The sequence below is a fragment of the Benincasa hispida genome, chromosome 12, assembly GCF_009727055.1.
Source record: "Benincasa hispida cultivar B227 chromosome 12, ASM972705v1, whole genome shotgun sequence".
In the NCBI taxonomy this organism is placed as follows: domain Eukaryota; kingdom Viridiplantae; phylum Streptophyta; class Magnoliopsida; order Cucurbitales; family Cucurbitaceae; genus Benincasa; species Benincasa hispida.
In genome coordinates this window covers 12301103-12318130 of record NC_052360.1, presented here as the reverse complement: position 1 = coordinate 12318130, position 17028 = coordinate 12301103, and the positions used below count along the sequence as shown (strand labels likewise).

The 17028-nt window shown below is 38.1% G+C and overlaps 2 protein-coding genes and 1 non-coding gene across 3 annotated transcripts; 2 read left to right on the top strand and 1 right to left on the bottom strand.

Moving 5' to 3' along the window:
- Positions 1 to 2553: 2553 nt before the first annotated feature.
- Positions 2554 to 2656, bottom strand: LOC120068613. Its single transcript, XR_005479251.1, has one exon. It is a non-coding gene; the product is annotated as a small nucleolar RNA R71 (small nucleolar RNA).
- Positions 2657 to 3557: 901 nt separating this feature from the next.
- On the top strand, positions 3558 to 4073 carry LOC120067399. The gene has a single exon (XM_039018967.1). It carries the CDS (start codon positions 3558 to 3560, stop codon positions 4071 to 4073), a length of 516 nt encoding a protein of 171 aa, XP_038874895.1.
- A 3803-nt stretch (positions 4074 to 7876) lies between these two features.
- On the top strand, positions 7877 to 8518 carry LOC120067398 (extensin-like). The gene has a single exon (XM_039018966.1). The coding sequence runs from the start codon at positions 7877 to 7879 to the stop codon at positions 8516 to 8518; it is 642 nt and encodes a 213-aa protein (XP_038874894.1).
- Positions 8519 to 17028: the final 8510 nt, after the last annotated feature.

Sequence of the window (17028 nt, the reverse complement as noted above, 5' to 3'; positions counted from 1 at the left end):
TAATTAATTATCATATAATAATATGTTATAAATAAATATAGTAACCAACTTATCATATTATATTTATAACCTATAGTTTTAATATTCCATCATATGAAACATATAAACCATAGTTCTTTTTCTATTTTATAGTATTTAATATAAATCATATTTATATTAATTCCTCCAAATAATATATCTAATACATCATATCAATTATATCGCATATAATTGATTTTCCCCTTGTTGATTTGAACACTTCAAATTAACTGATAACTTGTAGAAATACAAGTTATTTTTGCTCTTAAGTTGGAACAACTAAGGATTTTAATGATAAATTCTCCTCATTTTTAGAAGAAACGCATGGAATTACCAAAACATTAGCAAACTCATGCAAAAAAGTTGTATTACTAAATACTGTGGCACTAACGCATTGTATTGTAGGATTTTAACAATAAGATAATGCATAATCAAGAAGTGTCGCAGGCAAAATTCTAACGTATGGGCCATGCGTCGGAGGGAATTCAACGCAAAAAAGATTCATTGATCGAGGTTGATTGTGTCACATCACAACTTACAAGTATGGGCACCTGCAGCAGGCGGCGTCTGAAAAGCTTCCGAGTGTCAGGCAGCTGACCAGGGCATGGACTTTAATGTTACCCATCACCAAGTTGGAGCGACCAATGTCTATAAATAGATGAAGTCCCTCCAGAGTTCGTAGTTCAAAAATTTTCAAGATTCTCACTCTCTGTATAACGTAGTCGTAATTTTAGTTCTTTAGAAGCTGTGTTGTGGTGCCAAGACGATCAGAAGGGTTGAGAACCACCATCACCGCTGGTCAGGGAGCAGAGGAAGCCAAGCTTGAGAAAGACACTTTGTCCAATTCCTATATAAGTGATTGTACACAACAAGATTGAGCCAAAGAGATACAAGAGATTGTACTCTACGGCTTGACTCAGCTTCCTTCATCTCATTTATAGCTTTCATTTCATCCGATTAAATATTTCTTTTGAAAAGACACTCTGTTTCTTTATAAAATTCATATATTTGATCCATCACACTTTACCATTGTTTATTTCTTGTTTATGTTGAATGCATTTATACTTTATACGAAACTTCGTTTCAACACTTAAGCCAACTTGATCAATTGGTAAAAGCATCCTTAACTTAGATTATTCGAAAGAGTAAATAAGCCAGCATAAAGTAGAATGCCTAGTACATCTAAAGATAGACTTACTGGTGTTTATTGCATTCTATGTTCGATACATGCATCCTAGAGATAGGTTTTGTATGTTACTCGCATTGAGAAATGTTGAATAAAGTCTAACGCATAAACAAAGATAAGAAAATCATCTCATCTCATCCACATCACACTCTGGTTTGTGTACATTCATCATAGATCGACGCACACTACTTACATTAAAATCCATTTTCGCATGATCCATCACTCACTACTCAACTCTTTTGTATCTTCTTGCACAGGCACAACACTTTAATGTAAATAAAACATTTCTCTTTATACATTTAGGAAACCCCTACAATAGCTACAACGCAAGGTCTGCGTTAGTTTAACTGAATCCCTAAGTTCGACCCTGGACTTACCAGGAACCTAAATTGGATCTATACTTGGGTCTAGTTTAGAAAAACTTGAACGTCAATAGAAGGAGTGTTGTGCGTTTTGTTGCATATCTTTAACGCATCAACGCGTTACAAATACATAAACGCATCAAAGCATCAACGCATCATTTATACTTTGAACTTATTTTTTCAATCTATTTTATACAAAACACTCCCAGCTCGAATCACGATAGCAACGAACAAGTTTTTGGCACTGTTGCTGGGGATTCAGAAACAAGACTAACCAGAAATTTCGTTTGTATCTTTTGTAGGAACACTTCAATCAAGGGAGTATTACAAGCTAAGCCTAAGCTTGTGAACGTTTATGAGCAGGGAGAGCACTCCTGAACTCAGATACGACCCCGAGATTGAAAGGNAAGCCTAAGCTTGTGAACGTTTATGAGCAGGGAGAGCACTCCTGAACTCAGATACGACCCCGAGATTGAAAGGACCTTCCAACGTAGAAACTGATCTAATCGTCATCGAAGGATGAGGCAGCAACTTCTCAGACAACAGAACAGGCAACGAGCAATGGCGAAGGAATAGACAAATCAGAACATAGCTCAGCAACTAGCTCATGCTGCACAAAATCCGATCCTAATGGCGAACAGTAGCACGCGTACCATGAGGGAGTATGCATCCCCTGTACTGTATGATTTCTCTCCAGGAATCATATACCAATGCCAGACGGGACGAGATTCGAGATGAAATCTGTAATGCTTTAAATGCTCCAGACTGCTCCAGACGGCCACATGAAACGTTTCCTGGAAACGTGTAACTCATTTGTGATTCCTGGAATCACCCCAAAGGCGATCAGGTTGTCTTTGTTCCCCTATTATTTGCGTGATGACGCAAAACAATGGGTAAGCTCACTGAAGCTTGATGAAATCACCACCTGGGAGAAGTTGGTGGAGAAATTTATACAAAAATACTTCTCACCTACCACCAACGCGAGGAGGCGTCAAGAGATTATGAACTTTGAACAAGAAGAAGCTGAGACCTTAAGTACTGCATGGGAGCATTTTAAGGGATTGGTCCAAAATTGCCCGAACCATGGACTACCACTAACTATCCAAATGGAGACTTTTTATGGTGGATTGAATAGAGCATCGCAGATGGCAGTAGATGCAGCAGCGACTGGTGAAATTATGGATAAATCTTACATTGAGGCTAAGGAGATATTAGACTGTATTGCTAAAAACAATATGGAATGGGTGGACGATACGTATGATGGAAGAGCTTGCAGGAAGAAGAGATCTCAGAATGTTAATTCTATCAATTCCAACGCAATAGCTACACTTTTTGCGCAAGTGGCTACGATGACCAGCCTTTTGCAGAACATATCATTAGGAAACGAATCAAATCAGTAGAAGGTGAATTAGGTAGAAGCGTTCGGGCAGCCCATGATTAGCTATGTGGGTTGTGGAGATCCTCACTCCTACGCGGATTGCCCATAAAATCCTCCGTCAGTATGTTTCATTAAAAACAACCCATTTTCCAATACATATAATTCTGGATGGAGAAACCATCCAAATTTTTCTTAGACGAGAGAAAATCAACAGGAGCACCACCCAGGGGCGAACCAATAGCAAAGGCATGGACTGCCGCCTACATTTCAACCAACGCATCAGGCACACCAACAGCCCTTTAATAGAGGAGGACAAACGTCGAGCTCAGGATCTCCGTTTGAGAACTTATTAAAGGAGTACATAGCCCAAAATGGCACGTTGCTAAAAATTCAGGCGTCATCTATCAGAAACCTAGAAATATAAGTAGGGCAAATAACGAGCGAGTTGAAGAATAGACAGCCTGGAGTTCTACCTAGCAACACTGAAACACCTGGGAACAACAATGGAAAGGAGCAATGTCATGTGGTAATGTTGTGAAGTGGAAAAGCTCTTGAAGAAAGAAGAAAGAATCCAAAAAATAGCAGTCCGTCAAAAGAATGCAACATACGTTCAATGGCAGTAGAAGATCAAGAAGAAAGAACGCCTGAGACCACAAGCCATTCAGAACCCAGTACGTCAAACGCGGGAAAACCTGTGGTGCCACTGAATGCACCATTCCCTAGACGTCTAATGAAGAATAATGATGAACAACAATTCAAGCGCTTTCTTGAGCTCTTCAGGCAATTGCATATCAACATTCCACTTGTAGAGGCCCTAGAGCAAATGCCAACATATGTCAAATTTTTAAAGGACATTTTGACAAAGAAAAGAAGAGTCAGTGAGTGTAACGCGTTAGTAAGCAACAATCTACCCAAGAAACAAAAGGACCCTGGGAGCTTCACAGTTCCTTGCTCGATCGGAGGGTTGGATGTGGGACATGCGTTGTGCGATTTGGGAGCCAGCATTAATCTCATGCCACTCTCAATCTTTAAGAAACTGGGAATTGGTGAAGTACAACCCACTTCGGTTACTCTTCAGCTCGCTGACAGAACAATTAAGTACCCTGAAGAAAGATTGAAGACATTCTAGTAAAGGTTGACAACTTCATATTCCCAGCAGATTTTTTCATCTTAGACTATGAAGTAGATAGGGAGGTACCAATTATCCTTGGACGCCCCTTCTTAGCTACTGGAAAAGTTTTAATCGACGTGCATAAAGGAGAATTAACTATGCGCGTAGACAATCAAGAGGTGAAGTTTAATGTGTTAAACGCATTAAAGTTCCCGGATGGTGAAGATTGTCAACTGAACAGTATAGCGTTGCCTGAAGAAGAGACCCATGTATACGAGGTCCTCGCGTTGGAGAAGAACCTGAAAGAACTAGAGCCGCCAAGTTTGAGTGAGCGGCAAACAAACCCAACACGTCCATCACTAGAGGAACCATCAGAACTCGAGTTGAAACCATTACCTAGTCACCTAAAATATGCCTTCCTTGGAACAAACAAAACTTTACCTGTGATCATTTCCGTGAATCTTACTGAGCCTAACAAGCAATCTCTTTTACAAATGCTGAAAAATCACAAGTGTCCAATAGGCTTGACGCTAGCAGATATCCGTGGCATCAGCCCATCTTATTGCATGCATAAGATCAGGCTAGAAGAAGGAAAGTCGGGATCGATTGAGCCTTAAAGAAGGCTGAACACTATAATGAAAGAAGTGGTCAAGAAAGAAATCCTAAAATGGTTGGACGCAAGAGTCATCTATCCTATATCCGATATTAGCTGGGTAAGCCCAGTCCAATGTGTTCCCAAGAAAGGGGGAACAACTGTGATAGTCAATAGCAATAATAAGTTCATACCCTCGAGGACTGTCATGGGCTGGTGCATCTGTATGGATTACAGGAAGCTCAACGCGGCAACTAAGAAAGACCAATTCCCCCTTCCTTTTATTGACCAAATGCTTGACAGACTTGCAGGCAAAGAATTTTATTGCTTTCTTGATGGATACTCTAGTTATAACAAGATTTTGATTGACCCAGAAGATCAGGAGAAGACAACATTTACCTGTCCCTTTGGAACATTTGCGTTCCGACACATGCCCTTTAGGCTGTGTAACGCACCTGGAACATTCCAAAGATGTATGATGGCTATATTCTCTGATTTCTTAGAAAAAACCGTTGAAGTCTTCATGGACGATTTCTCAATCTTTGGAGACTCATTCCAATCATGCCTAGATAATTTGGAGGCCATCCTCGCTCGATGCGAGGAAACAAAACTGGTGCTGAATTGGGAAAAATGTCACTTCATGGTGACTGAAGGAATTGTCTTAGGCCATAAAGTATCTAAAGCTGGATTGGAAGTAGATGAAGCCAAGATAGATGTCATAGCTAAACTTCCACCACCATCAAATGTTAAAGCTCTACGAAGTTTTCTAGGGCATGCTGGCTTCTATCGAAGGTTCGTTAGAGGATTCTCTCAAATTGCGCAACCTCTGAGCGCACTACTAGAGGTGAACCAGCCCTACGATTTTAATGAAGACTGTTGTGACGCGTTTGAAACATTGAAATATATGTTGACGACAGCTTCGGTACTAATAGCACCGGACTGGACGCAGCGTTTTATTCTCATGTGCGACGCGAGTGATGTGGCAGTAGGAACAATGTTAGGGAAGAAGAAAGGAAATTTGATACATCTCATCTCTTACACGTCCAAAATACTGAATGACTTTCAGGAACACTATACAACCACTGAAAAAGAAATGTTGGCTGTAGTATTTGGCATTGAGAAGTTTAGATCTTACTTAGTTGGTGCGTCAGCCACCATATATATCGATCACTCAATCATAAAGTTCCTGATGAGTAAAAAGGATGCGAAGCCAAGATTAATAAGATGGGTGCTACTGTTATAGGAATTTGATATTGATATTCAAGACAGAAAGGGAATCGAGAACCAGGTAGCTAACCACCTGTCCAGGCTAGAAAATCAAGAAATGCAAGATCAAGAAAGTGAAATCAAGAACGCATTTCCTGATGAAAGCTTGTTCAGAGTTGAAGGTAGGGAACCTTGGTACGCAGACATAGTCAATTACTTAACTACCAAGCAATTCCCTGGGAACTTCAACTCTCAGAAAAAGAAACGATTAGTACATGACAGCAAATTCTATTTTTGGGATGAACCATTTCTCTATAAACAAGGTTCTGACTCCATAATGCATCGATGCATTCCGGAGGAGGAGACACAACGTATCTTGGCTGAGTGTCATGACTCTCCTTACGGAGGGCATTTCGATGGGCAAAGAACCCTGCGAAGATCCTTCAAAATGGATACTTCTGGCCCACCCTCTTCAAAGATGCAAGGGAGTTTGTTCATAAATGTGACCCCTGCCAACGCACCGAGAATATTTCTTTAAGGGACGTAATGCCCTTGAACAATATTCTTGAAGTTGAGTTGTTTGATGTTTGGGGTATTGATTTTATGGGACCTTTTCCCCTGTCCTACGGCCAACAATATATCCTGCTTATGGTAGACTATGTATCAAAGTGTGTAGAAGTAGTAGCTTGTGCTAGGAATGATGCGTTCACTATTTCCAAGTTTATTACCAGGAACATCTTCACACGATTTGGAACACTAAGAGCCCTGATAAGCGACGAAGGTATACACTTCATTAATCGCATCATTTCTAAATTACTTGTCAAATATAATGTTAGGAACAAAATCTCTACCGCCTACCACCCACAAACGAACGGTCAAGCTGAAGTATCCAATCGAGAAATCAAATCTATCCTGGAGAAAGTTGTCAACGCACCGCAGTAGGACTAAGCACAGAGGCTAGATGAAGCGCTCTAGGCCTACAAGACTGCCTACAAGACCTCTATAGGTATGTCTCTATACTCTCTAGTATTTGGAAAAGCTTGTCACTTACCTTTAGAGTTGGAGCACAAGGCTTTTTGGGCAGTTAAGAAGCTAAATTTGAACTTGGATGCTGCAGGTGCTCAACGCAAACTTCAGCTCAATGAGCTTGAGGAGTGGCGATTGAACGCATATGAGAACAACAAGCTATACAAGGAGAAGACAAAACGTTGGCACGACCAAAGAAGACAAAACGTTGGCACGACCAACGCATTAGTAAGAAAGAGCTAGTTATTGGCCAAAAAGTTCTATTGTTCAATTCACGTTTGCGTTTATTCCTAGGGAAGTTAGGTGGTCAGGACCCTTCATCATTAAAACAGTCTTTCCATATGGAGCAGTGGAATTAACACAGGAGGATGGCACCAACGCATTCAAAGTAAATCGCCAAAGAGTGAAGCCATACTTTGAAGATGGCATGGAACGTCAAAATTCATCTCCCGCACTACACGAAGCCAACTGAGGCCCGCGTCGAAGCATCCCTGCGTTCGCAACGATATATATTCCAGGGACGCTTCTTCTTTCCTTGTTCTTTTTTGCATTATGTATTTTAACAATGCGTTTGAGTTTGTTGGTTTGTTTGTTTGTCTGTGTTTTAAGAATGATTGATCTTTATTATTGCTTTCATAAGTTAGAAATTTTACTTGTTTTTTTAAAAAAGTCGTGTATAATCGAGATGAGAATAACGGACGTGTTAGATTTAAGTCTAACGCATGGCCCCAATTGAGGGGACGCATCTCGAAAATATAAAGCACTCGAGTGCTTAGAAACCCAAGGCGTCCCTTCAACTTCGCATTTATTATGGACGTTAGGCGCCGCCTGACGTCACCCCACAATCTCTCTCCCCTACCTATAAAAAGAACCAAAATGCTTCGTTTTCCTTCTTCTTCCCTACTACCTTCAAGCCTCTGTGAAAGCAAAAGAAAAAAAAACCCTAGCCTTTTCGTTTACCTCACCACCGATCTGCTCAAGCTCCTCTCTGGCCACAATGTCGTTTGCATCTGATAATCAGAACCAAACCATGAGCTTCGAAAATAACTCGCCGGTAAGTTCCTACTCCTTCTCATCTGTTTCGACTTCACCTCCTCCAAGCCCTCGAAAAACCTCCAAATCCTCTATCCAAATCAAACTTATGCATGGTGGAGCAACCTCTACCTCTCAGCAGCCATCTCAGTTGAAGCCTACCACAACACCCACAAAACTTCCTTCTAAAACCACCAAAGCCATCGCAACCCTTCCGACCAAGACCCCTCAACCAAAACCCAAAACTACCCCGAAGCCAAAGCCCAAAACACCTTTAAAACTGAGGAAGCATCTATCATCTACGGCTGCCAATAAACTATACACCAAGCCTACCCCACCACCATTCATTCCTAACATAACTTCAGTGGGTGCAACGTATGACCCCATTCCAGCCTACCTTCACAACGCCCCATCACCAACCATGCGTCCACCGCCTCCACCTTCAATCCAACCCTTAGCCACCATCTACCTAGTCGAATCAGGACGCGTCAAGCCAACTGCGCGTTCAACCCATCGTCATATCCTTCTCTGGTCGCCTCATACCCCATCAGGCACCCCACCCATTTACTTCACCTTAGAACTTGACAGTCCTATGTCAAGAGCGTAACCCTGAAGAGTTGCGGAATTAGCTCGACTTGGACGAGTAGAAGTTTTGGAGTCATTTTTTGACAAGCCTCAAATCAAGGTCAAGAGAAAGAGCAAGTGATGGCGTACCAGACCCACCTAATGCATCACTTGAATTAGACAAAGTTAAAGCGTTATTACTATGTATGCTTGAAGCAGAATTAGAAGAAGAAGATGGAGAAGGAAGAAGAAAGAAGATTTGCCCCTGACGCGTCTCAATCACGCCAAATTGACACGATGAGGGGGCCCTTCAAAAGAAAAGAAAGTGACAAGAAAAAGAAAATTTTAATATCGAAGGTAAGAAGATGAAGCAATCGGCATCTTGGCCCTAAGAATGCAACGCGTGGAGTTGCTCAAGGGCACGACGCACTAGAGAGGACTTTGGAAGATTATCAGCCCGCAAGGCAAGGGCGAAGGAAGACAGGCTCTCCAAAGGGAATTGGTGAGAATTGAATTGAGAGAGCTAGAAAAAGGAAAGCCAAGGAACATGTGGCAGGCAAAACGCAAGGTAACTGACGCATTACCTAAGAAGACCACAGGAAGAAAATCGTCAATTCAGTGATATACTTGTAGAGAAAAGGTTTCTTTCCCGAGCACAACCCACTGCCAGCTATACATAACAGAAACAATAAATGCAATGGGTTGGAGTCAGTTCTTACATTGGGCACACACGAATTTAGCCTTAACCTTGTCTGCATGTTCTATAGCAGCAAGTTTGACATGGAGAAGAACACAGCCTTCAGTTGATGGATTATTAGTGCGCTTCTCAGCCGACAAGATCAACGAAGTGTTCAACATCGATAGTAATCTGGACGCAGAAGGTACCGCATCTTGGAAGCAAGTAGCAAACATCTAGAAATGGAGCAAAGATGCTAGCTTCCAGGAAACTTAACAAACAGACGCAAATCTATGGTACTATCTGATCAAGAGGAGCATCATGTCTACAACGCATGATGAAACACTGTCAAAGGATGTGTCCTGGCTTACCTATTGCATCATGCAATGCATCCCTTTAGACGTTGGAGAATAATAAGGGATCAAATCAAGGCCTCAAGACCAAACCACGGAGGACAACTCTACTTCCCATGGTTGATCTATGCATTGTGTGAACGCAGGCATCCTCTAGGGATGATCATTAAAGCGGATTGATGGTTTGATAGATATCAATTTAATAAGGCATTTACTCCGTGGTTCGCCGCATCAACCTACTTTACCTTACCAAAAGAAGTGGCAACCAAAACCTCGATCATCCAAATGCGCCTCCAAAAGAAGACGCGTCCAGATTGTTGAACACAGCGATGAAGCTTCAAGAGCATTGAAGATTATGAAGTAGAGCTTGAACTTACGGATGAAGAAGCGCAACCAAGCCTCAACCTCACTATCCATGATTCACCAATGGGCCCCCCAGAAGGGAGTTCTTGATCACCCCCCCCCCCCCCCTAACACACCAAGAACCTACTCATATAGATCAAGACATCCCTTGTTCCCTTCCTTTGCACTCACCAAGTCCAATTCCCAATTTTATGCCTCCTCCAACCATCTTTAAACCAACTGGGTTATGATTAAGCAACGCAACAAACTTTGAAGACCCAGTTGGAAGAAGTGAAGAGCCAACACCACCTCAACGCACCAATGACCTTGAAGAGTTGAAAACTTTCATCAGTGATCAGCTCAAACCATTGGTCGCGTCCATCAAAGGTCTTCAGCAACAAAACCGGATTCTAAGAGATTACCTAAGGCAGCAAACAAGATGGATGCAAGATCAATTCGTTTATACAATGCAATACATCAATCAGGTCTTAGTTGGAATGTTTGCCCTGCCCCCATTGTCTGCCCATCTTAGAAACCATTTGCGCTTTATGGATGAAGACCCTGGAGAAGAACGCAGGGATGACGCACCAGCACAATAGAATTTTGGGGTGTTGGGTTATTTTTGTATTTTGATTTATTTGATCTTTTGTATTAGTTTGACTTGTTTGTCTATTCTATGTTATTCCATGAAAATGAATGAGAAATTTCTATCATTTTGTTCCTTGCGTTTGACCTTAGCATACTTTATTTTTGTTCTTTAGCTATTTTCTAAGTCTTGTGCTTTGCCTTACCTCAATGATATCAACAATATGAAATCTATAAGTATAGAGTAGGCACATGTTTTCTTTCTAACGCAAGCTTTAATTCAAAACTCCTTTCGGACTCTCAAAGCCTTTTTAAAATTTTATTTCTCTTTTAGCAATGAGGATTTAGCTCATCTCCAAATTTGGGGATGAGGGAAATCTGAGTTAAGACGTATCAAACGAGTACATTATAAAGAAAGGGAACAAAATAAGAAAATTGTTGAACGCAACTCCTCTGTCATTACTTCAAAAGAAAAACCTCAAAGTGACATGAGTTATAAAGTTGGAACAGGCACTTAGCTGTAGTTAGATGCTCACATGACACCCATGGGAGCAAGCCAAAATGAAGTTAAGTTTCCTAGACCAATGTGTTATATAAAACTCCTCTATCTAGCTTACCTTGAAACGCATGAATATTAGATATGAGTTTAGTTGTGAAGGGCTCTCACCTGTAGTTGGATGCTCGCATGACACCCGTGGGGGCAAGCCAAAACGAAAGTGGGATACCTGGAACAACGCATGGATAAGTGAAAAATTCATAATTTTTTTTCTTTTTATCCGGCATTTATCTTAAAAAGAGCATTTAACGCATTGTTGGTTTAAAAAAGAAGGGGAATGTTTTGAGAAACGAAAGGAGTTGTTGATAAAAGGCCTACTGCATCTGAAACTAAACATTATTCCTTTAAAAAAGAATCAATCTGAGTTACATTTTCCAAACTCTTATCTCAAGCTTATGACTGAATATGATGAGTGGCGAACTCTGCACAATTAAGACAAAGGAGATAACAAAGAATTATTTTGAAATGCTTGAGGACAAGCATTGTTCAAATTTGGGGGTGGTGATAACTTGTAGAAATACAAGTTATTTTTTTTCTTAAGTTGGAACAACTAAGGTTTTTAATGATAAATTCTCCTCATTTTTAGAAGAAACGTATGGAATTACCCAAACATTAGCAAACTCATGCAAAAGAAGTTGTATTACTAAATACTGTGGCACTAACGCATTGTATTGCAGGATTTTAACAAGAAGATAATGCATAATCAAGAAGTGTCGCAGGCAAAATTCTAACGTATGGGCCATGCGCGAAGGGAATTCAACGCAGAAAAGATCCATTGATCCAGATTGATTGTGTCACATCACCACTTGTAAGTATGGGCACCTGCAGCAGGCAGCGTCTGAAAAGCTTCTGAGTGTCAGGCAGCTGACCAGGGCATGGACTTTAATGCTACCCATCACCAAGTTGGAGCAACCAATGCCTATAAATAGATGAAGTCCCTCCAGAGTTCGTAGTTCAGAAATTTTCAAGATTCTCACTCTCTGTATAGCGTGGCCGTAATTTTAGTTCTTTAGAAGTTGTGCTGTGGTGCCAAGATGATCAGAAGGGTTGAGAACCACCATCATCGCCGGTCAGGGAGTAGAGGAAGCCAAGCTTGAGAAAGACACTTCGTCCAATTCCTATACAACTGATTGTACATAATGAGATTGAGCCAAAGAGATACAAGAGATTGTACTCTGCAGCTTGACTCAGCTTCCTTCATCTCATTTATCGCTTTCATTTCATTTGATTAAATATTGCTTCTGTAAAGACACTCTGTTTTTTTATAAAATTCATATATTTGATCCATCACACTTTGTCATTGTTTATTTCTTGTTTATGTTGAATGCATTTATACTTTATGCAAAACTTCATTTCAACGCTTAAGCTACCTTGATCAATCGGTAAAAGCATCATTAGCTTAGATTATTCGAAAGAGTAAATAAGCCAGCATCAAGTAGAACGCCTAGTACATCTGGAGATAGACTTACTAGTGTTTATTGCATTCTGTGTTCGATGCATGCATCCTAGAGATAGATTTTGTATGTTATTCGCATTGAGAAATGTTGAATAAAGTCTAACGCATAAACAAAGATAAGCAAATCATCCCATCTCATCCACATCACTCTCTGGTTTGTGTACATTCATCTTAGATCGACTCATACCACTTACATTAAAATCCATTTTCACATGATCCATCACTCACTACTCAACTCTTTTGTATCTTCTTGTACAGACACAGCACTTTAGTGTAAATAACACATTTCTCTTCATACATTTAGGAAACCCCAACAGTAGCTACAACGCAAGGTCTGCGTTAGTTTAACTGAATCCCTGAGTTTGACCCTGGACTTACCAGGAACCTAAATTGGATTTATACTTAGGCCTGGTTTAGAAAAACTTGAACGTCAATAGAAGGAGTGTTGTACGTTCTGTTGTATATCTTCAACGCACCAACGCGTTACAAATGCATCAAAGCATCAACGCATCATTTATACTTTGAACTTATTTTTTCAATCTATTTTATACAAAACACTCCCAGTTCAAATCACGATAGCAACGAACATTAACCCAAAAACTGATTTTCAACTTGAACATTTGAGCTACCAAGGGGACCTCATGGACATGTAGTTTGAAGCTTCAATGGTATGTGAATAACTGACTAATCTTTTTAGTCACGAGATCTACCATCCGTTAACTGTTAGTCACTCCATTAAAGACCGACAGAAGCACTTTTTGCACTATAGATATATTTCTGTGTCCATATGACTAATCAACAACGCGATGATACTTTCACAAATCGCTCGTAAGTACAACTGGGTCAATTCACCTTTTTGCCCCGTGTAGTTACATCTAACTCTTTAAGTACTACTGGTTCCTCTAATGAACAATAAGTCATAGTCCTACTATGACTAAGTCCTCTTGGGCGAAAGGTATCTGCATTCTTCTATTTTAATTGTTAGCATATGCTTGATTTGTTGATAATTTTCTTTCTCTTTATTATATTTTCTCAAATCTCTCCCATCTTCCTTTGTTTTGCAGCGAAAGGTAATTATTCTTCCTGAGGTTGGATATGGTCAAAAGAAAATGAATGAAATCCCAGTAAGTCCCTAACTTTAAGTTGTAGATATTTTTTAAGTCTCTAATATGATATTTTTCCATTGCATAAAGTAAGCCAATCATGTAGATGTTTCCTTGTGCATGACTTCTTGTCATTGTTGTATCTTAACACTTATTTCTATATTTTGAAATTTGATGTTATCGACCTTTATGCTATTTTACAGGTTGACTTGCTTAAACATGGCTTGTCTGGCCCTTAGTTCTCAATCTTTAGACTTCAAAGCTCAATGTATAGATTAAATAATGTACTTTGTTGAGAGGTTACTTTTAAATAATTTGTCACTTCTGTGTTTGTTGAAAGTTGAGTTTTGTATACAAAAGTAATAGCTGAGATTTTTTTTTTTTTTTTTTTTTTTTTGTGTACATGTGAAAGAGAAATATTGTTGTAATTTGTGAGGAATGTTCATATGAAAGGTCATAGTTAAACATATGGAATTTTTAATGAATATATTGAGTTGATAGATCTTAAATGTATAATGTTTATTTAGTTGATGTAATTGTATTGTTGGAATACAAGACAGAAAATGAAAATATCAATTGGGACATTTAATTTGAAAAGAAAAAAAGACGTATACTTGACAAATAAAAAACGTCAAGAATTATCATATATGATACGTAATCCATGTCAAGAATCAATCTTTGTTCTATATCTTTAATTATTTTGGGTCGGATTGTTATTTGTACAACTAGTCCTATTGAAAAAGACTCAGTTACGGAGGTACGAGCACTGGCCCAACACAGACTCAAATCTCCATTTATCCAATTTCATTGTTCAAGACAACCCCTCCTCTTACTCTGTAATTTCAATTTTGCCCTATCTTCTTAAAACATTGCGGTCATTCACTTTCATGAAAAGTAACAATTTACAAATTTAGCACTTTTTCTTTCTTTTTCTTTTGTGATGAGGATTTAGCACCAGATGTTGGTCTGTAATGATTTTAGTTTAGTTTGGAGTTGGTCTTCAAAAATAATTTAGAATTTAATTGAGAAATAGAATTTTTCTTTGAAAATATAGAAATTACGATAAAAAAAAAATATATGAAAAAGCAAACACAATTTTTAAAAACTAAACAGTAAGCAAATCGGTTTAAAAGTTAGTAATTTTGATGTTTAAATGAAATATTGAAAGATTATCTATGATGCATAGTTATCATTTTCTAACCATTTTCTAACTTTTTTTCTTAAAATTTTCAGTTCACCTTCTCTTGCCATCTCCGAATGTCCACGAAAGGACCTTCGTGTAAATTTTTCAATTTATTACATATAATTAGTAGTACACAATGTTGAGTAGAGTTATCTTCTCGTTATGGTTTATGAAAATACCAAACATAGTAATTAACAAATAAAAATAAAATAAATGGCATATATATATATATCACTCGAGTTTAGGAGATAACATTTTTCCTAACTAGACATGAATATAAATCTCCCACCCTCACATTTAAAGTAATGGTTTCTAAATAAAACCAGGCACCATAAACACATACACGCCATTTTTTCATTTAAGTCCAAACTCCTATACTAATTATATAACTTATTGAAATAAAAAACAAGTTTTCCCCAAAATTCAAGGCACTAAATAAAATGGAAAATTCAGCAAATTAATATATCTGTCCAAAAAAAGCTTCCAGGGAGTAATCCTATGGAGTCTCTTAGTCATTCTTGTTATTTGTTAAGAAGACTCAACTTCAAAGTTTGAAGTGAGCATTAAAAAAAAAAAAAAAAAATCTCACATCTTGGCCTTGGACACGAGTGCTCCGACACAAGGCACCAAAGCTCTGACTCGGTTACTAAAAAAAAAATTAAGATAGGTTCAAGGTCTAGTATCCATTTTGTTTATAGATTTTAAAATGTTATACATTTAAGTTCTGTTTGATAATTATAACCATGTTTAGTAATTATTTCAATTTTTTTTTAAACTATGTCTATTTCCTCCCTATTTCCTACATTGATTTGCATGTTTCTTAAATACAATGATTGAATTTTTAGCTAAATTTCAAAAATAAAAACAACTTTTGAAAAGCTATTTTTTTTTAATTTTCAAAATTTGGCGTGGTTTTTAAACCATTGGTAAAAAGTAGATAATAAAATAAAAAATTTGGAGGTGGAAGTAGTGTTTATAGGTTTGATTTTAAAAAACAAATGGTTACCAAACAAGGCTTTCATTTTTTGTTTTTGGTTTTTGAAAATTAAACCTATATCTCTTCTTTTTTTTTTTACCATGATTTGCATATTTCTATCTTAAGTACAAGAGTTTAATTCGTAACCAAAATTAGGGTTGACAAAATTCTCTAAGGAGTCGGGACCCCGTGGAGCCCGTCCCGATCGGGCAGCGGAATCTCCGATTTGACCGGAGATGGGGTCAAACCAGGAGCCTCTTTAGGGTCCCCAAACCAGGAATAGGGTAGGGATGAGGAGGGTTTCCTTGCCCCGATTAGATTTATATATATATATTAGATATTTAACTGTTTACATTTAGCCTAGTTTTTAGTTTAGTCCAATCTACCCAACTAAAATGTCCAAGCCCAAACCAAAGAAAATTTTAGAATTTTTTTATTTTATAAAAAAAAAAAAAAAAAGGTCCCCATGGGGACCCGTTTCCCCGATGTGGAACCCCTACCCCTGTCCCCACCTTCAATGGTGGAGATGGAGGCGAGGCTGGGAGTAAATTTCCCCATCAGGATGGTGATAGAGAACCCCTCCCGACCTCGGCTCCAACCCTAGCCAAAATCTAAAAACAAAAACAAGCTTTTAAAAATTAAAGCCCTATTTGGTAACCATTTTGTTTTTTTAAAAAAAAAAAAATAAGCCTATAGACACTATTTCCACCTCCAATTTTCTTCTTTTGTTATCTACATTTTATCAATGGTTTAAAAAACCAAGCCAAAATTTGAAAAGTAAAAAAAGTTGTTTTTGTTTTTGGAATTTGGCTAAGAATTCAACTATTGAATTTAAGAAAGATGTAAATCATTGTAAGAAACAAGGAGGAAATAGGCTTAATTTTCAAAAACCAAAAACAGAATAGATACCAAATGAGACCTTAGTTTTTCAGTTTTGAGTTTGATTTCAATTTAGTTTCTATATTTCAAAATGTTACAATTTTACCCTTGAAGTTTGAATATCGTTTCAATTTGGTTTCTAGATTTCAAAATTTATGTTATTAACCTTAATTTTTCACTAAATACTCACTTTTAGTATTTGGTGTTAATGTCTACTAAAAAATTAACATAATTATGATTTAAATTTTAAAATTTTTAAGTTTGATAGTGATAAAAAAATAGTGAAATTTAATTAATTAATGGACATCAATGTCAACAACCAAAAGTGAGTAATTAATGAAAAATCGAGGCTAATAGTATAAATCTTGAAACCTAAAGACTAATTTGAAATCAAATTCAAAGCAAAATGATTAAAATTGTAATATTTGAAACTTAGAGACGAAA